The sequence below is a fragment of the Cervus elaphus genome, chromosome 14, assembly GCF_910594005.1.
Source record: "Cervus elaphus chromosome 14, mCerEla1.1, whole genome shotgun sequence".
Taxonomy (NCBI): Eukaryota; Metazoa; Chordata; class Mammalia; order Artiodactyla; family Cervidae; genus Cervus; species Cervus elaphus.
In genome coordinates this window covers 76,213,709-76,233,161 of record NC_057828.1, presented here as the reverse complement: position 1 = coordinate 76,233,161, position 19,453 = coordinate 76,213,709, and the positions used below count along the sequence as shown (strand labels likewise).

Sequence of the window (19,453 nt, the reverse complement as noted above, 5' to 3'; positions counted from 1 at the left end):
GATCTGCACTGTCAGCCTCTTGATAGAGAAAAGCAATGTTCTGGGTCTTGGGGCTAGGGGGCAGTGTTCACCTATGGGTACAGTCCAGAGTGTGTGTGTGTGTGTGTGTGTGTGTGTGTGTGTGTGTGTGTTGACACTGATAAGTGGACATTCATAAGCTCCGTGTGTGTGTGTGTGTGTGTTGACACTGATAAGTGGACATTCATAAGCTCCAGCTCCAGAGAGAATTCTAGGAGTCCCTCAAAACAACTTAGCTCATCTTCCCACGAGCAACTTAAACATGCCCTTGAAACGTTATTCTGCATACATGCTACCAAACAACCATGTTTCTTTGAAGATATAAGGTTTTTTATCCAGTAAACTTTATTTATATATAACAACAGTACAAATTGTGTCCTTGGCTTGCAAAATAGGAGTGTTTCATATTTACAATAGGTACACAATAATATATTAGAATAACAAAAAAACCCCATTTTATTGGAACATTTTAAATACGTAATTTTCTTACAGCTTTTATTCCACAACACCTGTAAAAACAACAAAACCAGACAGCTATTATTCTATTTTCTTAAAAATATATATATATATATATATAATACAGATTCCAGTGTGTCAAGAAGAGTGGGTTTGGGAAGGAGCAGTTGAGGGGAGAGGCAGGCGGGCTCAGGTCCCTAGTCTCGTGGTCTAAAGAGCTTGTCCCCCCGTCCCTGACACTCCTGGCAACATCTGCTCTGTAGGGGGAACCACGTTCCAGCACGTTCTCCTGCCGTGATGCCGACACGGAGCACACAGGAGGCCAGAGTCAGGGCTGTGACCGAAATCCGGGCGGGCCTCCCTTCCCCTTGAGGCCGCAGCGCAAAGGACAGAGGGGAATGCAGTGAGCATGTCCACCAAGACTCTCCAGTTTGCTGATGGGCTGAGGCCCTGTCTCCCAGGACCTCCCTAATACCAGGGGTGAAACTTCGTCTCTCATCCGTGACATCGTGGGCCCCAGAGGCTACACCTTCACTCTTGGGGAAACTGGCAGAAAGGGAAGAGGTTGGGGAAGACAGGCGGGGTGACGAAGAGGATGCTGCCACCTTCTCAAAGCTTCTTCCTGAGACGAGGCACCAGAAGGCCCTGAACCCATGGGGTCCGCTTCCACCGGCCCGGGTCCGCTAAACTCCTCTGCGTCCTCTCACCCACAGAGCTCCCTCTCCTGAGTCTCAGTTCTTTCCCGTCCATGGCCAGGCCCCAGGAGCCTGAGTCAGGACACAGCGTGGCAAGGAACAGCAGGCCCCCCTCTGGGGCAGCTGCTGGCTCAGTATTTGCCGCGGGTTAACAGACTGAAGGCGGGAGAAGGGGACGACAGAGAATGAGATGGCTGGATGGCATCACCGACTTGATGGACATGAGTTTGAGCAAACTCCGGGAGTTGGTGATGGACAGGGAGGCCCGGCGTGCTGTGGTCCATGGGGTTGTGAGAATCGGACACGACTGAGCGACTGAACTGAACTGAGTGGGGGCAGGTGTGGCAACCAGGATGCGCCTGGAGGCTGATCAGCCAGAGGCTTCTAGAAACATTCCTTATTTGTGCTGCCCAGACCATCGCAGTCCAGCCCACCCCGTCCATTGCTTCTGCTTCGTGCTCAGCAGGGCCAGGGGCCTTGACTATTATTTCTTGTCCTCATTTGGCGGAAATGGAGGAAGGTCAGGAGCTCAAGCGGCAGGCAGAGGGCCACCAGAAGAGATGGCAGCGGCGGGGACAAGAAAGGCCCTTGTGGCTGGAGGACTGTCCCTGGAAGCAGGTAAGGCAGCTGGGTCAGTTGGCTTTCTTTCACCTTCCCACTCCCCTTTCCTCCAAAATGCGTGCCCTCTGCAGGTCTGGGAGGAGGGCTGAGGTGGTGATAGGAGCCAGCAAGTGGAAGAATGTCCGTGTGCTAGAAGGAGGTCCTTCTCAGTCTGGATCATTCCTCAGCACCTAGAGCAGGGCCTAGGGAACAGCCTTAGCTCAGGAACACTCTCTGAATGAACGAACGCATGCAGGGAACAGCTCCATCCCGCGAGGGAGGCTCCCAGGGGCTCCTTGCTTTCAGTGACTGAACTTTCCAAGGATGGGGAGCGCTCCGCCAGAAGTGGATCAGAGATGGTCCTGAGCTGGGCCGGAGCAGGGTGACGGGAGTTGGGGGTAGGCCCCGGAGCCCCTGCGGAGGTTGGGAGGCGGCAGCAGGCCAGCTGGAGGGGCTCAGGCCAGCTTGTCCATCTCGTGGCGAACGTGGACACCCTCTGTCTTGCCAAGCACATTTTCTAGGGTGCTTGCCCTTTTCTGGTTAACTGTCTGTTGTGCACTTCAGTGAAACAAGATGGATCTGGATCAAACTTTCAGAGAGAGCAGGCTCTCTCAGCTTCCCTCTGAGATGGATGGCTTTGTGTGGGGGCAGAGGCCGTGACTTGAACACTTATTCCTTACATGAGGTTAGGACATCTCAGCGTTGGATGACGGTGAGGAGGGAGGCCCTCTCCTCCCATCCCGCAGGGCATGGACTCTTGGTGACCCAAAGCCAAGCAAGGCTCTCCAACCTTTCATCCTCACGGCCTGACTTGAATCCTGTGTAGTTTTCCTTGATCTTCCTTCCTTCTTTAGGGATGCCTCCTGCCACCTCCTTCGCCAGCCCCCCTTCCCCAGTCCTCCTGAGGAATCCTGAGAAAGGCGGTGGAACCTCTCGTGTGAGCTCTGGTGCCTCTCCTGTCCACTCTCTGAGCGGCCATCCCCCTACCATTCTCCCACTCCCCCCCAGACCATCAAGGACGCAGCCCTGGGGTGGTGAGTGGTCACCAAAAGTAGCTGCTAGGAAACAGCGGGTAGACGCACAGAGGTCAGGGTTGGTCATGACGCAGCTGAGATGTCTAGCTTTTACTTCTTGGTGGAGCAAAGCCCGAGGTGCCGGTCTAAGCAGCGGTGTGACTGGACCACCTTCACTCGGAGCTCAGAAGCAAATGAGGGGAGGGGCTGAACTCTTCTGTGGGCAGCACAGAGCCCCCCGCTCATGCTCCCCTTGCCAGTATCTCCTCGCATTTCATCTTACATCGTGGGCTTTGAGCTGATAAGCTTTGGGTGCTATGAAGGGCAAACACTTTGGCTTAGTGCAGAAGGCCAGTCATTAGGATTTCTTTCAGCTATTAGCAGGGCCCAGAGAAACTTTTAGCAGAAGTGGATTATCAGAAGGAAGCGGTCCTGGCATGGCTGGTTGTGAATTATAATGAAAACAGCGCATTTCCTGAGTATTTTGCTGAATGCTTTTCTTGTCCCATTTGTCAGCCGCATTCAGGCAAGAAACCGGAGCTGAGGCGACCCGGCGATGTCTGCTGCGCGGCGAGCACAGCGATCCAAAGCCACACACCAGCCGTGGGAGCCAGCCCTCTGAGCTCCCCCTCCCCCGGCCCCTTCCTGGCAATCCAGTGTGGTCAGCAGAGTCTCTGGAAACTGGAAGGGTTTGGAGGTAAATGCGGGCCCAGAGCAGCCGGGGCCCAGAGTTAATTACAGAGGAAGTGACCCTGGTCTGGTCTCCCCGGTCCCACTTCCCAGCACTGCGGCCCCTCGCAGAGCAGGGCAGACGGGACCTCTCCAGCGGCCTCTCTTCCCATACCTCGCCTTCCTCTTGTCCTTCCCACTCTCTCCGCGGCTGCCTGCAGAGAACTTGGAGCTGGCTGCTTGGATCCGCGCCAGGGTGGGAGGCCTGGAAGCTGGTGGCTGTCCGATCACAGGGCCCTGCACCAGTGTTGGTGGGGGCGGTCCTTCCCTGGGATGCCCCCACTGCCTTCCACGGGGCCTCTGGATCAGGGCATGGAGCTTTGGTCTCTTTGTCTGGAAACAACACTCAGGACGGCTGGGCATCCACGCATTTAGGTGTCAGCAGGAAAGACAGAAGCCCAGTGAGAAGCCACCCACTTGTCCTTCGAACTCATGAGGACGTGAGAGGCAGAGGGAGGGAGAGAGGCAGAAGACGCAGCCTGGGGATGCTACAGTCCTCTCTACTGCGGCCCGTGCTCAGACCATCAGGAGCGTCCACACACGAGCGAAGGGTCGTCTCCCCTCTCGAGGCACACGAGATAATAAAACAAAGAAAGCACAACAATAAATACTGCAGCTTCTTGAACCTATGCTCTTCAAGTATTGCTTGCTGTAAACAGTGTTTGAATTTTGTTTTCTTTTTAATCATAAGAAACCATGGGCAGACTGGAGCAGAGTCTGAACGCCCATGTCCCCCAGTTGGATCCCGAACGGAACCTCTGGAGGCCTGGCCCATGATCCTCCAGGGCCCTGCCCCCGGGGAGCCTGGTTTACGATGGGGATGTATAAATGGCAGAGCTGCCCAGAGTCCTTCGGGAGACCAGGTGTCCCCTCTGGGAGTCACTGTAGGGAAACCCAAAGGAAAAGTACCAAAATCAGCTCCTCGCTTGTTGAGGTTTGGGTTTAAAGAAAACAACCAAACAGGAGCAAAAAGCATCGGTGCTTTTGAGACACACACGTCCACTGGAGAAGAGGACGCACGGATGCGCGGATATAAAGCTCAGCTTGCTGTCAGCAGGGTGGAGCCCAATGGCTCTGCCGTTTGTGCAAAGTCCCACCTTCCCCACCTCTTCTGACTTCACTGGCCTGTCTTCCTTCGGAGTGTTTGGCGTCCACTTGTGCTCATTCTTCTCCTCCTCACTCCTTAGACAAAGATTTCAAGGGCAAGGAAACAGTAATTTTCTCTCAGCATCTCTTTGTAGGCTTTTTTTCCAGTTGTTGGGAACCAGGAGTTGTGTGAGGAAGGAGGGACGGGGGCAAAAGAAGGAAGGGGGACAGAAAGCAGAATTAAACCAAAGTTGGACGGGATGAACAGGGAGGCTTTTTGTTTTATTTCTGGTTTTCCTTTTTCTTAAAAAAAAAAATTAAATAAAGTTCTCATTATTTCCCCAATATACATCAAATGAGTTTTCATGCAAAGCAGCAGTCACAGAGGCAGAACCGTGCCCAGATGCGCCTCTCAGCTTGAAGAACCACCTTCTCCGTGCCCCTGCGTCCCTCTTGTCGTGGGTAGCTGTGATGCCCCTGGTCTCTCCCTGCAGGGACCAGCTGGGACGAAACTTGGCTGGCGTGGGGAGAGGGGCCCTCCCCTCTCCCCGGGGTTAGGGTCTCAGGGGACAGCAAGTTCTGGGGCCTGACCCCCTTCACTTGTCCTTCCTTCTGAGACGCCCAGTGTGACAGCGTTTGTGGGTCCCTCTTCCCAGGGATGGGAGGCTCCACCTCTCAGCTCTCGATGGACATGGCGTTGATGAGCTGCTCCACCTTGTACGCCAGCCGCTGGCGCCGCGCCTGCTCGTCCTGCTCTAGCGCCCCGATGAGCTGAGGGACGAAAACAACGGCGGGGCAGGTTCAGCACTCAGCATACAAGACCGCTTTCCCCACACCCTTCATCCTTCCATCTGCCTTTCCATCCTGCCCAACGGACACAACTCTAAACAATGCAGGTGATTACCTGAACAGGTGCATGATATACATATGTGTGTGTATGCATGTATTTATCTAAAGCTTTTAAAACATCTGGCATACAGGAAGTGCTGTGTAGGTGTTAGCTATTACTATGACTACCACTACTATTGCTCTTTTCAGATACGACGCTGATACATGACTTGTTGTCCTGAAGTCATCCTCTTCAGGATCTAGCCATGTCCACCTGTCTGTCCGAAATAGTTCAGCTGACAGCTTCTGCCCAGCTGCAAAGAGTAGTCTGATTTGCTGTTTCAGAAGGGATGAAATTCATCATCTACTTTGAACTGGGCAACAATGACAACATTCAATGAAAGTACTACGTGTTGCATTAACAATGAAGATGAGACAAAGTAAGGTGTGAGAAAGCACAGGATGAATCAGGAGAGGACAGGTTGCCTTCCAAAGGAAGAGCGGGTGACTTTTTGACTCTGAATGTTTTCGGAATTACCACCCATTGCTGCTGTTTATGGATGGAACCCGGCTTTCTGGTCGACCTGCGGGGCCCTCTGGGTGCGGGTTTCTGCCTCACCTCTTCGCTGTACTTGCTGACGTACGAGTAGATCTCATTGAGGGCACTCAGCATGTTGAACTCCACGGCATGCAGGCGGGACTGCTCGGCGAGGTAGGCGTTCATGTCCTGGTCGCTGATGGCGGGGAGCTTGGCGATGTCTGCATAGTATCTGCCGGAGAGAGGACAGGCTCCTTGGTGAGGGGCTCAGCAAAGGCTCGCCTATCCGTACCCTGACCCCAGGACCCCGGAGAGGATGGGTGTACCCAGGCTGCTTCCCTGTTTCTCTTCTGATGAAGCTTGCTCTAGCCTCTGCTCTCAAGCTGAGTTTGGGGCCTGGAGACTTGTTCTCCCTCAGCCCAGAGTCTGCAGTGCTGTGACCAGACTCTCAGTATTTACATTCCAGTTCAGTGCCCTGTTAGCTGTGTGTCCTTGGGTAAGTCACTTGGCATCTCTGCTTCAGTGGCCTCCTCAGTGAAAAGGGGATGCTAATAAGACCCACTTCACAGCTCTGCTGGGTATTTTAGTGAGACGATACATACAACGTCTTCATCAAAGTGCTGGCTGCTTAGCATGTGCTCGGTAAAGGGTGATCAGAATGCTAAATCGGACTCAGAGGGTGCAAAGCTCCCCTTTCCTCCCCCAGCAGGAACTCTGGGCAAGGGAGAAAAAGATGAGCTTGAGATCTGGAAGGGACCACAAGCATGGCTTTGAGTCCTTGGTCAGTGGTGCCCAGAGGAGGGAATGAAGCAGGCACTGGGGGCTGGGCCGGTCCTCGGGATGCTACTGACCTCTCCACCCAGCTCTTGTAGCTGGGGATGTCCTTGGCATAGAGCAGCTTGTTGGAAGGGGAGTCCTTGCCCAGCCGGTGCTCTGAGGTCGAGCAAGAGTCCATGAAGGTCTGGGCCACCACGGAGAGGCAGGCGTCCGTGATGCTGCCCTTGTGGATGTCAAACACAAACTGGGGGTTCTTGATCACGTTCACCCAGAAGCGCAGAGGGAGGCTGGAGGAGAGAGAAGAGGGGTCTCTAAGGGCTGCATCCGGGCCCGGCCCTGTGTCGTCCACTAACGTTCCTCCCAACCCCACCAGTGCACAATTCTTTCCAAAGGGTGAGGGAATGGAATCACAGAAAACCGGTCCAGCCAGGGCTGCTAATTTAGCCTGAGCTTTGACTGACACTGGAAGAGAAGGAGCCCCACTGTGCCCTAACGGGGCACTGACCTCGTCCTTCAAAAGCTCTGAGGCGGGCGTGGGTGGCTTGGCTCCCTCCTGGAGGTCTTTGCCAAAGACTCCTGTGCCCCCGGGGGAACCCAAGCCCAGAGGGCCTGCAGCGCTTTCTCAGAGCCTCAGACAAAGCCCCCAGGCTCCCAGAGGCCCCTTCCCGGTGCCCGCGGCCATTGTCCTGAAGGACGGGGCGGCAGCCCCAGTCTCGGAGTGGGCACAAAGGCCCCACCTGGGTTCCCCGCCCAGCCGGGCCAGCCGGCCGCTTCCCAGGGCTGGCCCCACCGGGCTGGGCGGAGGAATGGGCTCCCCTGGGGGCAGCTCTTTCAGGGCGCTCCCCAGGGCGTTCTCGGCTCCGGGCAGGGGCAGAGGCAGAAGAGGAGGCCATTGTTGGCACGCTGGGAATGACTCGCTGGGGCTCCGAGTTTTTCCCACCCCGAGAGCAACTGATCAGTCGTTAGGAGAATTCTTTCTGCGACTTGGGGAATTTATAATCGGAGGAGAATGCGTTTTCTCTGCTCCCTTGGCCGTGAGGAGGATAAGCCCATTTATTCCCCTTCAAAACCAGAACAGCTGCTGTTTCTGTGGCCTTTTCCAACTTGGCCCTCCTCTCCAGCCGCCTGCCGGCCCTTAACTCTTTGGGCTCCTCGGTGCAGTGAGCTCTGTCCGCCTCTTGTTCTCTGGGCCGACCTCCCCTCCCTCTCTCCTTCCTGTCTCTTGACTCTCCTGGACCCAGACCTTCCCAAATGTCTCCGCGCCCCATGCCAAGTGTTGGGAAAGATCAGTTTTGCCCAGAGGCAAGGCCTTCCATTAGGATTTCCACCTATCTTTGCAGTGAATTGGGGGCTCCTTCATTTAACCTGGAGGAGGGTGGCCTGGGCGGAGACATGGCTCCTCTGGCCCACCCTGCCTTCCCCCGGCAGCTCTGGAAACTTCCAGTGTTCTCTCCTTGGACACTGGGTATCTGAGGTCTGGCTAAGGGGACTCTCCATGCCACAACCCCAGGGGAGGGTGTTTCTATGACTTGGCCAGAAACAGAAGGAGCAGAGAGGAGGACACTCCAGAACTTTCTCTTGATGTCCTTGAAATCGCGCTGGGCCGGGCTGGGGGTGGCGATGGGGGAAGCTCCAAAGCCATAGAACAGCCGCGGCCCGGGCCCTGGGAATGCGGATGAGAGGCCGGTCTCAGGGACCTGTCCTGGGGGGCTCTACACCGTGAGACCACCAGAGCCTCTTCGTTTCACTCCGCTGTGATCAAGAGCTGCAGCCTCTGGAGGGCTTGGCAGCCACAAGACCCCGGAAAGGGAGGAATAGGTGGGGTCTGGGGCTGGGTTCTCCCCCCAGTGTTTGGCTGGTTGCTAGGACTTTGGATTCCTAAATAACAGCCGGGGCCCATCTGTGCCGGCTCTGTTTTCCGAGGAGAGGGCTGAGTCCAGACAGCTGTGTGGGCGGCCTGCCCAACCCCAGGCCTGGCCCTCCTCTCTGCCCTCTCTGCGCTCCTTCCTGGCGGAAGGTCTGTGCTCTGGCTCTTGGACAGGCCCGGTGGGACCTGAGGGCCCATCTTCAGCGTGGTCTGTGATCCAAGTTCAAAACCCAGCAGAGAGACGTCTCGTGCGAAGGGCCCGGGGGAGCCGTCTCTCCCCCTGCTGGGTCTGCCCGTGGAGGGCCCCTCCAGGGACAGAGTCAGGCCCGCGGGACGTCCTGCCCGCAGCTTCCTGAGAGCTGAGGTGCCCGGGTAATCACGCGGCCGTAAGGGGTCGCGTGTGCAACGGCCTCCTCTTGTTGGGGGGCTCAAGTCCACGGCAAGTGCAAGCTCTCCCTGGCACTGGCCAGGCTCCCCTGGGGTCTGAGTTTAATGCAGGGCTCTCCCCGTGTCAGGACGTGCCCGAGACTCTGCTGCGCTCCAGAGGCCCGCGCGGCCTGGCCTGCTGCTCGGGTGGTCTAGGATGTGGCTCTGTGTATGGGTTCCCCGGCTGCCTTTCCCGAGAACCACACGTCAGAGAGGAGGAGGAGGCGCGGCCTGGGGGAGGGTCTCGGCCTGAAAGGGCGGGAGCTCGAGTGTGGGTGTGTCCTGGTGCAGGGCCCTATGCCGGGCGGCCCCGCCTGGTGCCTGGGGGCCACGTCGGCTCTGCGGAGTGTATGTTTGTCCCAGGAGCCTCGGGTGACCCAGCCGCCACTGAGAACAGGCTCCCGCCCCCGTCTCCCTGGCCCCTGCTGGCCCCCACGCCCCGCCTCCCGGACCCCTGCTGGCCCCCACGCCCCGCCTCCCGGGCCCCTGCTGGCCCCCACGCCCCGCCTCTCGGGCCCCTGCTGGCCCCCACGCCCCGCCTCCCTGGCCTCTGCTGGCCCCCACGCCCCGCCTCCCGGGCCCCTGCTGGCCCCCACGCCCCGCCTCCCTGGCCCCCACGCCCCGCCCGCCGGGCCCTGGCTGCCCGGGGTTTACCAGTTGCTCTTCCAGGTATGCCGCACGTCCGTGTCGTGGATGCCGTGTCTGTCCGCCTGCTCGTCCAGGAAGTCAAACATGTACTTGATGGCCAGGGGGAGCGCACTGCCCCGGTGCACTGTGCTGAACAGGGTCTCGAACAAGTCATCCACGAACTTCTGCAGGGTGCCCTGGGGGAGGGCCGGTGGGAGAGGGTGAGGTGCGGGGAGCGGGGCGGCAGCAGGCGCGCGGGCCAGAAGGTGCCTTGCTTGGACCGAGCCTGCCTCGAAAGTCTGTCTGTGACGCCAGGCTGTGCAGACAGCACGGTTGGGGGGGGGGGGGGAGGGTCCTGTTGGGCTATCGGGGAGGTGGGAAGGACTGATGGGCCGCAGGTTTCCAGGAAGAAGCTCCTTCGAGCGGGAGCCACGTGCACATTTACGCTTGTGTCCCTGCCTGGTGGGCGTGGGCAGGGGGAGTTTGATGGCAGACAGCCAGTGCTCTGAGCTCAGGCGTCCCACAGCGGGTGAGGGGCACAGGCTGGTGGGAGAGGGCGTCTAAAGAACCAGCCAGAGGACTGGGGCCCTCCCAGCAGGAGCAGGGGAGGACTGCAGAGGGTCTGGCAGGAAGGTGTGAAAGGGCTCACCGTGTTAGCAGCCTGGGATAAGTGGGGTCTGCAGCGAGGACTGGGCGAAGGGCACAGATCCTAGAAGGCTCAGGCACAGCCCTGATCACAGGGCCTTGGAGGGTATCGGGAGGGGGCAGGGCCCAGGCTGGGCCTGGGGCCCACAGTTCGCAGGTTCAAGAAACATCTCTGAAGGTCAGTAAATGTCCAACCTTTTGGTGTCTCTTTGTGAGCACAAGTTTGTGTTGCCAAGTTGTGTCCAACTCTTTGCAACCCCGAGCACTGTAACCCACCAGGCTCCTCTGTCTGTGGGATCTCCAGGCAAGAACACTGGAGAGGGTTGCCATGCCCTCCTCCTGGGGATCTTCCCCACCCAGGGATAAAAGCCACATCTCCTGCATCTCCTGATCTGGCAGATGGATTCTTTACCACTGAGTCACTTGGGAAGTCTGGTCTCTCATCAGCATATTATTTGAAGCAAAATTTGAGACACATTCTCTGATGGTGTATTTCTGTGACACTTCAGGGAACAAGTCTGAGATGCCACTGTATCAGAATTTCAGCAGCATTTCTATGGGGTCAGTGGAGGCGAGTCCTGTCAAATACAAGCTATATATGGTTGCTACGCTTATAGGTGTACTGTTCTCTGCTAGGGAGGCTGGAAGACTGCTTTAGATCTCAGCTTCTGTCAGCATTTGGGGGTAGATGAGATGGCTTCCCAGGTGGCTAGTGGTAAAGAACTCACCTGCCAATGCAAGAGACTCAAGAGATATGGGTTTGATCCCTGGGTCAGGAAGACCCCCTGGAGGAGGAAATGGCAGCCCACTCCAGTATTCTTGCCTGGAGAATCCCATGGACAGAGGAGCCTGGAGAGTTACAGCCCATGGAGTTGCAAAGAGTTGGACCTGACTGAAGCGACTTAGCACACACGCACGCGATAGAATGGGGAAGGGGAAGCTTTCTCTTAGATTACCAGATGGACCAGGCCTTCATGCTTTTCCCCCCAGTGTGGGCAGAGAAGGCACTGATGGAGGAAGATGGCATATCCGGCCGTCTCATATTTACCAATAAAACCCCCAGTATCTTCCTGAGGGGCATGGGGAACCAGAAGCCAGAGCACTGGTCCTCTGAGGAGTAACGGGGGGCCTATGGAGTGAGCCGGGTGGACCATTGTGATTTTTGCCGCAGGGTGGAGGACAGTAGTGGCCTGATCTCCAGGGAAGCGTGCCCCAGGACGAGGCCATCCTTGTCCGGGTGGGTCCCCTTGAGGGGCAGACCCCGTGGCATCCTTCCTATGCCGTGGGCCGGGTAGGGGTTGGGGCAGGACACGTCTCTGAGGTACCCTCCCTGGGCCAGGGCAGAGCAGGGGCTGTTACCTTGGTGGCCAGCAGCCGGGTCAGGTAGATCTCAGACACCATCTTGCTGCCCCGGTCCCCCTCCTTCTGGTCCCCGTGGTCGTGGTTCTTCACCAGATGCCACACCTTGACCCCGCTCTCCAGATCCGGGGTGATCATGGGGGCCCGAGACCGCAGGCTGTCGGGGCTGCCTGTGTACCTGAAGGAGGAGTCTGAGGGGAAGGAGGCGGCGGAGGCCTGTGAGTGACTATTTCCTCATCCTTGCTGGGAGAATCCTTTTAGTATCCCCACCCACCTGCTGCCCTCACTAAGAACAAGCCGGTTTTGATCTGAAGGGAGCGCCCTTGGGGTTTCAGATTTGGTGGGTTATTTTAGGGATCCTTGGCTGGTGTGAGGACACCCTGAAATCATTTTGCCAAAATAAGGATCTAGAAATTCTGTGAGCTGGAGTGGCCCTGGGGAATACAAGAGTACATCCTTTCCTGATGCTTCCAGCAAAGACCAATCAATAGGTGGAATGTCAACCAGATATTCTCACAGGGGCTTTGCTTGAAGTGTGGACGCTAAGGGTCTGTGAACGGAAACGCTCCCCCTCGGGAGTCAAGGCTCCTTCTTACTTAGGGCCCGGAATACAGGCCCCTCCTGCAGCTGCTGGCTTCAGGCCTGAGGGGTCCTTTGGCCGGACCGCTCGAAGCCGAGCGCCACCCAGAACTAGAGGAAACAGCACGAGAACCTGAAACTCCTCAACCTCATTCCCAGAGGGCACCGGGGGCCCAGCACGCAGGGGTGGAAGGGCTGGGGTGGCCAACCGCACGCCCACATCGGGGCACTCCTGAGAGCCAGAGGGAAAGTGAAGCGAAAGCGTTAGTCGCTCAGCCATGCCCGACTCTTTGCGACCCCATAGACTGTAGCCCTCCCAGCTCCTCTGTCCATGGGATTCTCCAGGCAAGAATACTGGAGCGGGTTGCCATTTCCTTCTCCAGGGGATCTTCCAGACCCAGGGAATCGAACCTGGGTCTCCCGCATTGCGGGCAGATTCTTTACCATCTGCGCCACCAGGGAAGTTATTTGGTCCGTATCACCGGGGGCTAAAGGGGGACGTTGTTAATGATTCAGTCTGGACAGTAAGCACACACTGGGACTGGGTTCTGTGAACGTCCCCCACAAGGGCCTCCCTAGTTCTGGGCCCTTCAGGCTCCTCCATCAGACCTGGGCTATTGAAGGAAAGATTCATGGTGCTGCCTGGTACCACAGCCCCGAGGAGATGGGCCGTCCCAGCCTCCTTTGATTGCAGGCCAGCCGCAGCGGCGGCACAGGCCTCCCACTGTCAGCAGGGGTGGGGAGCAGCCCCTGGAGTCACAGGAGACGCCGCTGGCCGCCCAGGCTGCATCTCCGGTCCTCACCGTATCTGCTGATGGACGTCCGGGAGATGCTGGCGGAGGCGGGGATGTTGTAGGAGGAGGTCTGCTTGGGGACCAGGGCCACCACCGATCTGTCTGACACCTGAGGGGGATACGAGAGAGACACTTCGGGTGGCTGTCGGTACCTTGGGAAATGGAATTGTCGATGCTTCTAGAAGCTGATGGAACAGGTAGGGTAGAGGGTGAGGAGGTGAGGAGTGCTAGGAATAATCATTGCTCCTATTCGGTATGGTAGCTGTTGGACTCTTACAATCCGACTAGACCAAAGTGAGATCCCCTGTAAGTGTTCGCGCTCAGGTATGCTATAAATGTACAAGACACGCGAATTTCAATGACCGAGCCTGAATAAAGGTGTACAAACTGTCTCATTAACAATGTTGACGTTGGGAGAAGGAAATGGCAACCCACTCCAGTATTCTTGCCTGGAAAAGCCCATGGACAGAGGAGTCTGGCGGGCTGAAGTCCATGGGGTTACATGACTGAGCATGTGTGCATGAGGGTGGAGGGAAATGGGTTGGTAGCAATAAAGTGGTAGAACTAAAAAAAAAAAATAATAATGTTGACGTTGATTATGTGTTTCAATGACAATTATTTTAGATCAGTGGTGTTAGAGACAACACTATTAACATTGCGTTCATCTGCTCATCTTTACTTTTTAAATGTGACTAGTGAAAAAATGTAAAGTTATCCAGGTGGTTTGCCTTGTGTTTCTGTTAGAGGGAGCTGGGGTAGCCCAGCCTGCCTTCAGTTACGTATGACTGTCCCCATTTTACAGAGGAGGAACTGAAGCCCTGAGCGGCTGAGCCTCTGCCTTCAAGGTCACACGCTTCACATACGATGGAGCCGAAATTGGTCACCAGGCTGTCGGGTTCCACAGCATATGTTCTTCTCATCGAATTCTAATTCGGGATTTTGTTTCAAGACACCCTGGTCTGGAGCCCATTTTTCCCTTTGGCTCTGATTTCCTTTTGGCCTGGGCCCTAAAATGGTTCAGCCACCTTGAGGAGCTTCCCCAGAGGGCAGCTGCTCCCGGGGACTCAAGAGAGAAAGAAGGTGTCTGCGTGTCCTCTGTGAGGGTACTGAGGCTCAGCACCCAGCCTGCAGGGCGACGGCTGATAAATGAGGCGCCATATTGAAGACATTTGGGGCCATTTTGATTTAAGATTACCCTCCATCCAATAAAAACCGAGAATCCCCAGAATTGTGGCGATCCAATTAAACCCCTAACGCAGAGGGAATAAAACAGCTATAATAATGTTATGGACCATAAAACATTCCTATTAAACCATTTTTTATTTTAACAATTTTTATGAACTTTATAAGTTTGATTTATAGCTGCACCAGTCGTAAAACCATCTTTCTAGGTCTTAAATTGTCAGTCCCTCTCTCCCACCAAAAAAGAATTAAATGTTGGGAAGTCAAACTATAAATGAACATTAGTGCTAACGAGATTCCCTGATAGCCAGTTTTAGCAGTGGTGTTTAATTTCACCCTCCCTATAAATCTGCGGGAGCCCAGGAAGTTTTTAAAAATCTCTTTGTTAATTAACGTTATGCAGATTTTTCTCCTGTAGGGGCTCCAAGGACCTTTGACTCCTGGGAGGGTAACAAGAGGGCAATGCTTTGACTTAATGGCGTAAAGCTGCAGGGTCCAGGGCTCTTCACAGTGCCTGGAAGATGCCAAGGCATCGTTACTTCCCAGCGGGGGCAGCTCTGTGGACTGCGGGCAGCTTGCACCAGGACTGACATGGAGGAGGAACTCGCCACCTCAGTCTTTCAGGAACTCTGCAACTAGCATCCTAGAAGTGATACTTGAACACCTGGCAGGGTTAAGGGTTTATTCTCCCAGGGAGAATGGATTGTGTTATCATTTATGGCTTGTTGTCACCTAAAGAGAGATTCACAAGGTGACTGGAATGACCACAGTTCAACTCAGTTCCCAGTCTCATCACTAAATCTCTCCTGTCCTTAGTGTCCAGTTTTTCTCTTGACCAACACATGATGCAAAGCTGTGATCAAGATGCCTGGTTGGGTCTGACCTTGTCTCTGCACTTACTAGCGACATGGCTTTGGGAAAGTCACTTAAGCTCTCTGTGCCTCAATTGTCTCATTTGTCAAAGGGGATAATAATTGTGTCTAGGTTTGTTGTGAAGATTAAAGGTGTTAGTGAGTAAAGGTGGAGAGCAGTGCCCAGTGAGACTCAGTAAATGCTGGGGTTACTGTTGTTACTATGAATATCATCACCACCACCACCATCGTCTTCAACATCATCACCATCATCACCATCACCATCATCACCATAATCTTCACCATCACTACCATAATCACATCATCACCATCTTCACCATCATCACCATCATCTTCACCATTACCACCATCATCATCATCACATCACCATCATCATCATCCTCACTATCTTCACCATCATCACCATCATCTTCATCATCATCACCATAATCATCACATCATCACCACCATCACCATCATCACCATAATCTTCACCATCACTACCATAATCACATCATCACCATCATCACCATCATCTTCACCATCTTCACCATCATCACTATCATCTTCATCACCATCATCACCATCATCATCACATCACCACCATCATCAGCACCATCTTCACCATCACCACCATTGTCACCACATCATCCCCATCATCATCATCACCACCATCATCACCATGACCACCATCATCATCATCTGTCAAAGGGAAGAATAATCCCTCTTGTCCCCTGTCACTCAGGGCTAGCATGTGGGAAGTACCTCGCACAAAGTAAATCTCAGTAAATATTTGAGGAATGAATGAATACATGAATGATAAATGACATCGGGGAATTGAAAGTGCTCTGTGTGATGAACACTGTAAGTAAAGAATATTCCATTCTTCTGATTGGGAGTCATAGGACAGACAGCCCACTAATAAGCATCAGGGCACCAAAGACAGAAGAGCAGCGCCATCTCTGCCTTCGAGAAACATAAATTGGGGGCATAATGCTCTTTTCTCTTGCACCTTCTTCTTCGGTTCTAATTGGTTCATTACAACCGTGCTACAGGATGCGTTCAGCACAGTGTGAAGCGGGGGTGGGGCGGGATCAACAGCTACTATGGAGAGGTACATACATCCTGGTAAACCTCATCTGTGGTTTCTAACACTCCCAACCACATTCGCAATTCGGGACTGTGTCTCCATTTACTCATGAGGAGCTCAGGGTTCAGGGAGATTAAAGTCATGTCACCGGTGAGTGGGGAAGCAGGGGTTTAAATAGCGCTCACAAATCCTCTTCTCTTCCCCCTGTACCACACGCTTGCTCTCCATTTAGGGTGGGGTCCAGGCCAAGTGTCAGCATGGCGAAGGCAAGTCCATTAGGAGGATGGAGCCTGGAAAGGGCTGTTTTGGGGTTTCTGCCCCCCAGCTTTCTGTGTGCCCTGAGAGGCTCCCAGCCAGGTCCTGCTGGCCTTTAGGACCCCCAGCCTCCCGGCCCTTGGCACCTCAGTGCGTGAGAGCCCAGCATGCCAGTCCCTACACACCCTCCCTGCGTGAGGCAGGGACAGAGGGTGATGTTATTAATCAAGCAGTCCCACAGCGTCCTGCAGCCCAAGGCGCTTCCTCTGGTTGGTTTACTTTCCCTCACTGACTCTCCTTTCCAGCTTCTATTTTAGTATTTTTTTCGAATCCCAACCAGCCTACCTGTGCTTAATCTTACAGAGACCCCAGCTGTGAGCGGTTACCCTGAGAAGCCAGCAGAGTGAGAGTTGACACCCCTTGCATCTTTTGTTCTTTTGCTGGGATTTTTCTTTTCTGACTGTTCTTTTAGTGTGTCTGCCGGTGCGCTGAATGCTCTACCTACTATATTCAGTCTATTCACCACTTCATGGGGCAGGGATCACCATTAACTCCATTTTACAGATGAGAAGAGCGAGAGAGCTTAAGCAGCTTCCCTAAGGACACCAGCTGGTAAGCGGCAGAAACTAAGACTCAATTCCCTGCTTCGTTGCAGGCGCGAAGTGGAAGGTAAGCCGCATTAGTCAGAAGTCAGAGAAAGTGGCAGACACCTCTGAACCTGTCCTTGAAAGATGCAATTTTTCTGCATGAGAAGAGCTACACTCTGTATGGGATGGGAAAGTCCCACCAGACCCCAGACCACTTAAGTCCGTTTCTCAGGATGAGTCTGGACACGCGTGTTTTTACATCCCCCAGTAATTCTAATCAGCAGCCAGGGCTGAGAATCACCGCTCTGGACTCAGGGAGGAGCTACGGGAAATGTGCTGTGCTGTGCTTAGTCGCTCACTCGTGTCTGACTTTTTATGATCCCATGGGATGTCGCGGCTCCTACAGTCCATGGGATTCTCCAGGCAAGAATCCTGGAGTGGGTAGCTGTTCCTTTCTCTGGGAGATCTTCCTGACCCAGGAATTGAACCCAAATCTCCTGCCTAGCAAGTAGATTCTTTACCAGCTGAGCCAACAGGGAAGTCCAAGAATATTAGAGTGTGTAGCCCATCCCTTCTCCAAGGGATCTTCCCGACCCAGGAATTGAACCAGGGTCCCCCACATTGCAGGCAGATTCTTTACCAGCTGAGCTACTAGGGATTCCCTGGTTGATGGGGGCGACAGGAAAACTCTTTCAGGACCTTAGAACGAACCTTAGAGGGAGGGGGCACTTCGGGAGGACCCGGGTCCCTGGCGCAAAGGCCCCTCACCTGATAGTGCATGAGCGTGTTCAGCCTCTTCCAGTCGCCCTCGATCTTGGTCGTGATGTCCTCATCCTGTAGCACGACCCTGGCGATCCGGCCTTGTCGCCACTCTGGGAGGAGGGGGCGGGCAGCAGTGTGAGGGGCGGGGGCGGGACCGCCCCACTGGGCGTTCTCTGGGGGCCTGGCGACCCCGGCTCCGCAAGCACAATGACAAAGCGCTGGCAATGACAGCACGTAAGACGTCCAGGGCTCCGTGGGGGCAAGGCTGCGAGGAGCCGCCTAGAGGCGGCAGCGTCTCAGCAGGCAGCGCCCTGGGAGAAGTGTTTCACCCGGCCCGTGCCTGGGCGGGGGGACCCACCCAGGCCCCCGGGAAGGGCCATCCGCTGGGCAGGGCGTCCCATCTTCCCAGCCCGGCCCCCCAGCCCCGGCGCCACCAAGGCCAGGGCTCCTACCCAAGTCCATGTCCACAGCCCTGGGCCGCTGGGAGTAGGGCACGTTCTTGTAGACTGCATCGAGGATCTTCTCCTTGACCTGCGTGATGGTGTCACAGTTTAACACCTTCACTGGGATCTCCGGGCTGTTCTCGTTGTCAGGGTTGACGCAGTTCAGAATCTGCAGGTGGTGATCGAGGGTGGGGGGCGGGATGTGAGTTGAAGATGTCATTTGAGGGTGGGGAGTGCAGCCCCGGGACCTTCTCTTACCCAGGCTCCTCCTCCTCCTCACGGGAGAAAGAGCATCTCTCTGTCTGCGTCTCAGTTTCCCCACCTTCCAGCCATCTGCCGATGGCAACCTGAGTCCTCTGCCCACTCCTCTACTCCTCAAAGAACCAGGACTCCACCCAGTAGCCCCGGATGGCTTCGGGGAGGCTGCCATCCCGGGTCCAGGCGTCCTAAGGCTAAACCTTTAAGGATAAACCTGGTGGCTCCAGGTGGGCTGACCTCCCGCCTCCCTGAAGTCTCTACACTAGAAATTAGCACACTTCTTCCCCATCATGCCAACTTCCCCAGGCCCGATGCTGGGCGATCTAGGGTAAACTGAGGCAATCTGAGCTCTTTGGGTCCACCCAATGAGATGGGGGAAGAGGAGCTCAGGCTGGCGTGCACACCCCTGGGACCCTGGGCCCGCACTGGCCCCAGGCGGGTCTCCCGGCCTCGCTGCTGAGCCCTCAGGCTGGCATTGTCGCCAGAGGCTGGGGTGGGGTTCAGAAGCAGGAGGTCTGTGCTGTCCCGCTGGGCTCCCCGCCTCCTCACCAGGGTCTTGTAGTCGATCTGCTGCCGGATGAGCTTGTCCTCGCTCAGCGAGTAGCGCGCCTCGCCCGTGATGGCGTCGATGGGGCCCTTCTCCATCTGCTGCTTGATGGCGCAGTATAGCATGAACAGCGGCTCCCCGGCGCACTCCTGCGGGCACGGGCGGGCGTGGGCGGCGGGGCCCCAGCCTCCCTCCCTCTCCTGACCCTGCTCCTAGGCCCGCATGGTTTGGGGGCACCTGGCCAGGTAGGTTCCTGCTCCAAATGGGGAGGCGGGCGGGGCATCCATGCAGCCCTGAAGACCAGGCTCAGAGGGGCAGCTCCCCCATCCCACTCTCACCTCTAGTCCCTGACCAACCCCCATTCTCACCTTCAGGAACTTGTGCAGGAGGAAGGCAAACCAATTGGTCAGCATTTTCTCTGCCACAGACTCTGTCCTGGGG

The 19,453-nt window shown here is 55.6% G+C and overlaps 1 protein-coding gene across 1 annotated transcript in view; it reads right to left on the bottom strand.

Annotated features, from left to right (window-relative positions):
- Positions 1–341: 341 nt before the first annotated feature.
- Positions 342–19,453, bottom strand: part of PLXNA2 (plexin A2) — a 229,328-nt gene continuing 210,216 nt past the window's right edge. Inside the window, exons 23-32 of the mRNA XM_043923288.1 lie at positions 19,381–19,447; positions 19,015–19,161; positions 18,217–18,376; positions 17,771–17,874; positions 13,047–13,146; positions 11,665–11,855; positions 9,688–9,857; positions 6,815–7,027; positions 6,045–6,195; positions 342–5,368 (exon numbers count right to left, since the gene is read on the bottom strand). Of these exons, the coding sequence (XP_043779223.1) occupies positions 5,273–5,368; positions 6,045–6,195; positions 6,815–7,027; positions 9,688–9,857; positions 11,665–11,855; positions 13,047–13,146; positions 17,771–17,874; positions 18,217–18,376; positions 19,015–19,161; positions 19,381–19,447 (1,399 nt within the window). The 3' untranslated portion in view covers positions 342–5,272. The remainder of the gene's footprint in view (positions 5,369–6,044; positions 6,196–6,814; positions 7,028–9,687; positions 9,858–11,664; positions 11,856–13,046; positions 13,147–17,770; positions 17,875–18,216; positions 18,377–19,014; positions 19,162–19,380; positions 19,448–19,453) is intronic.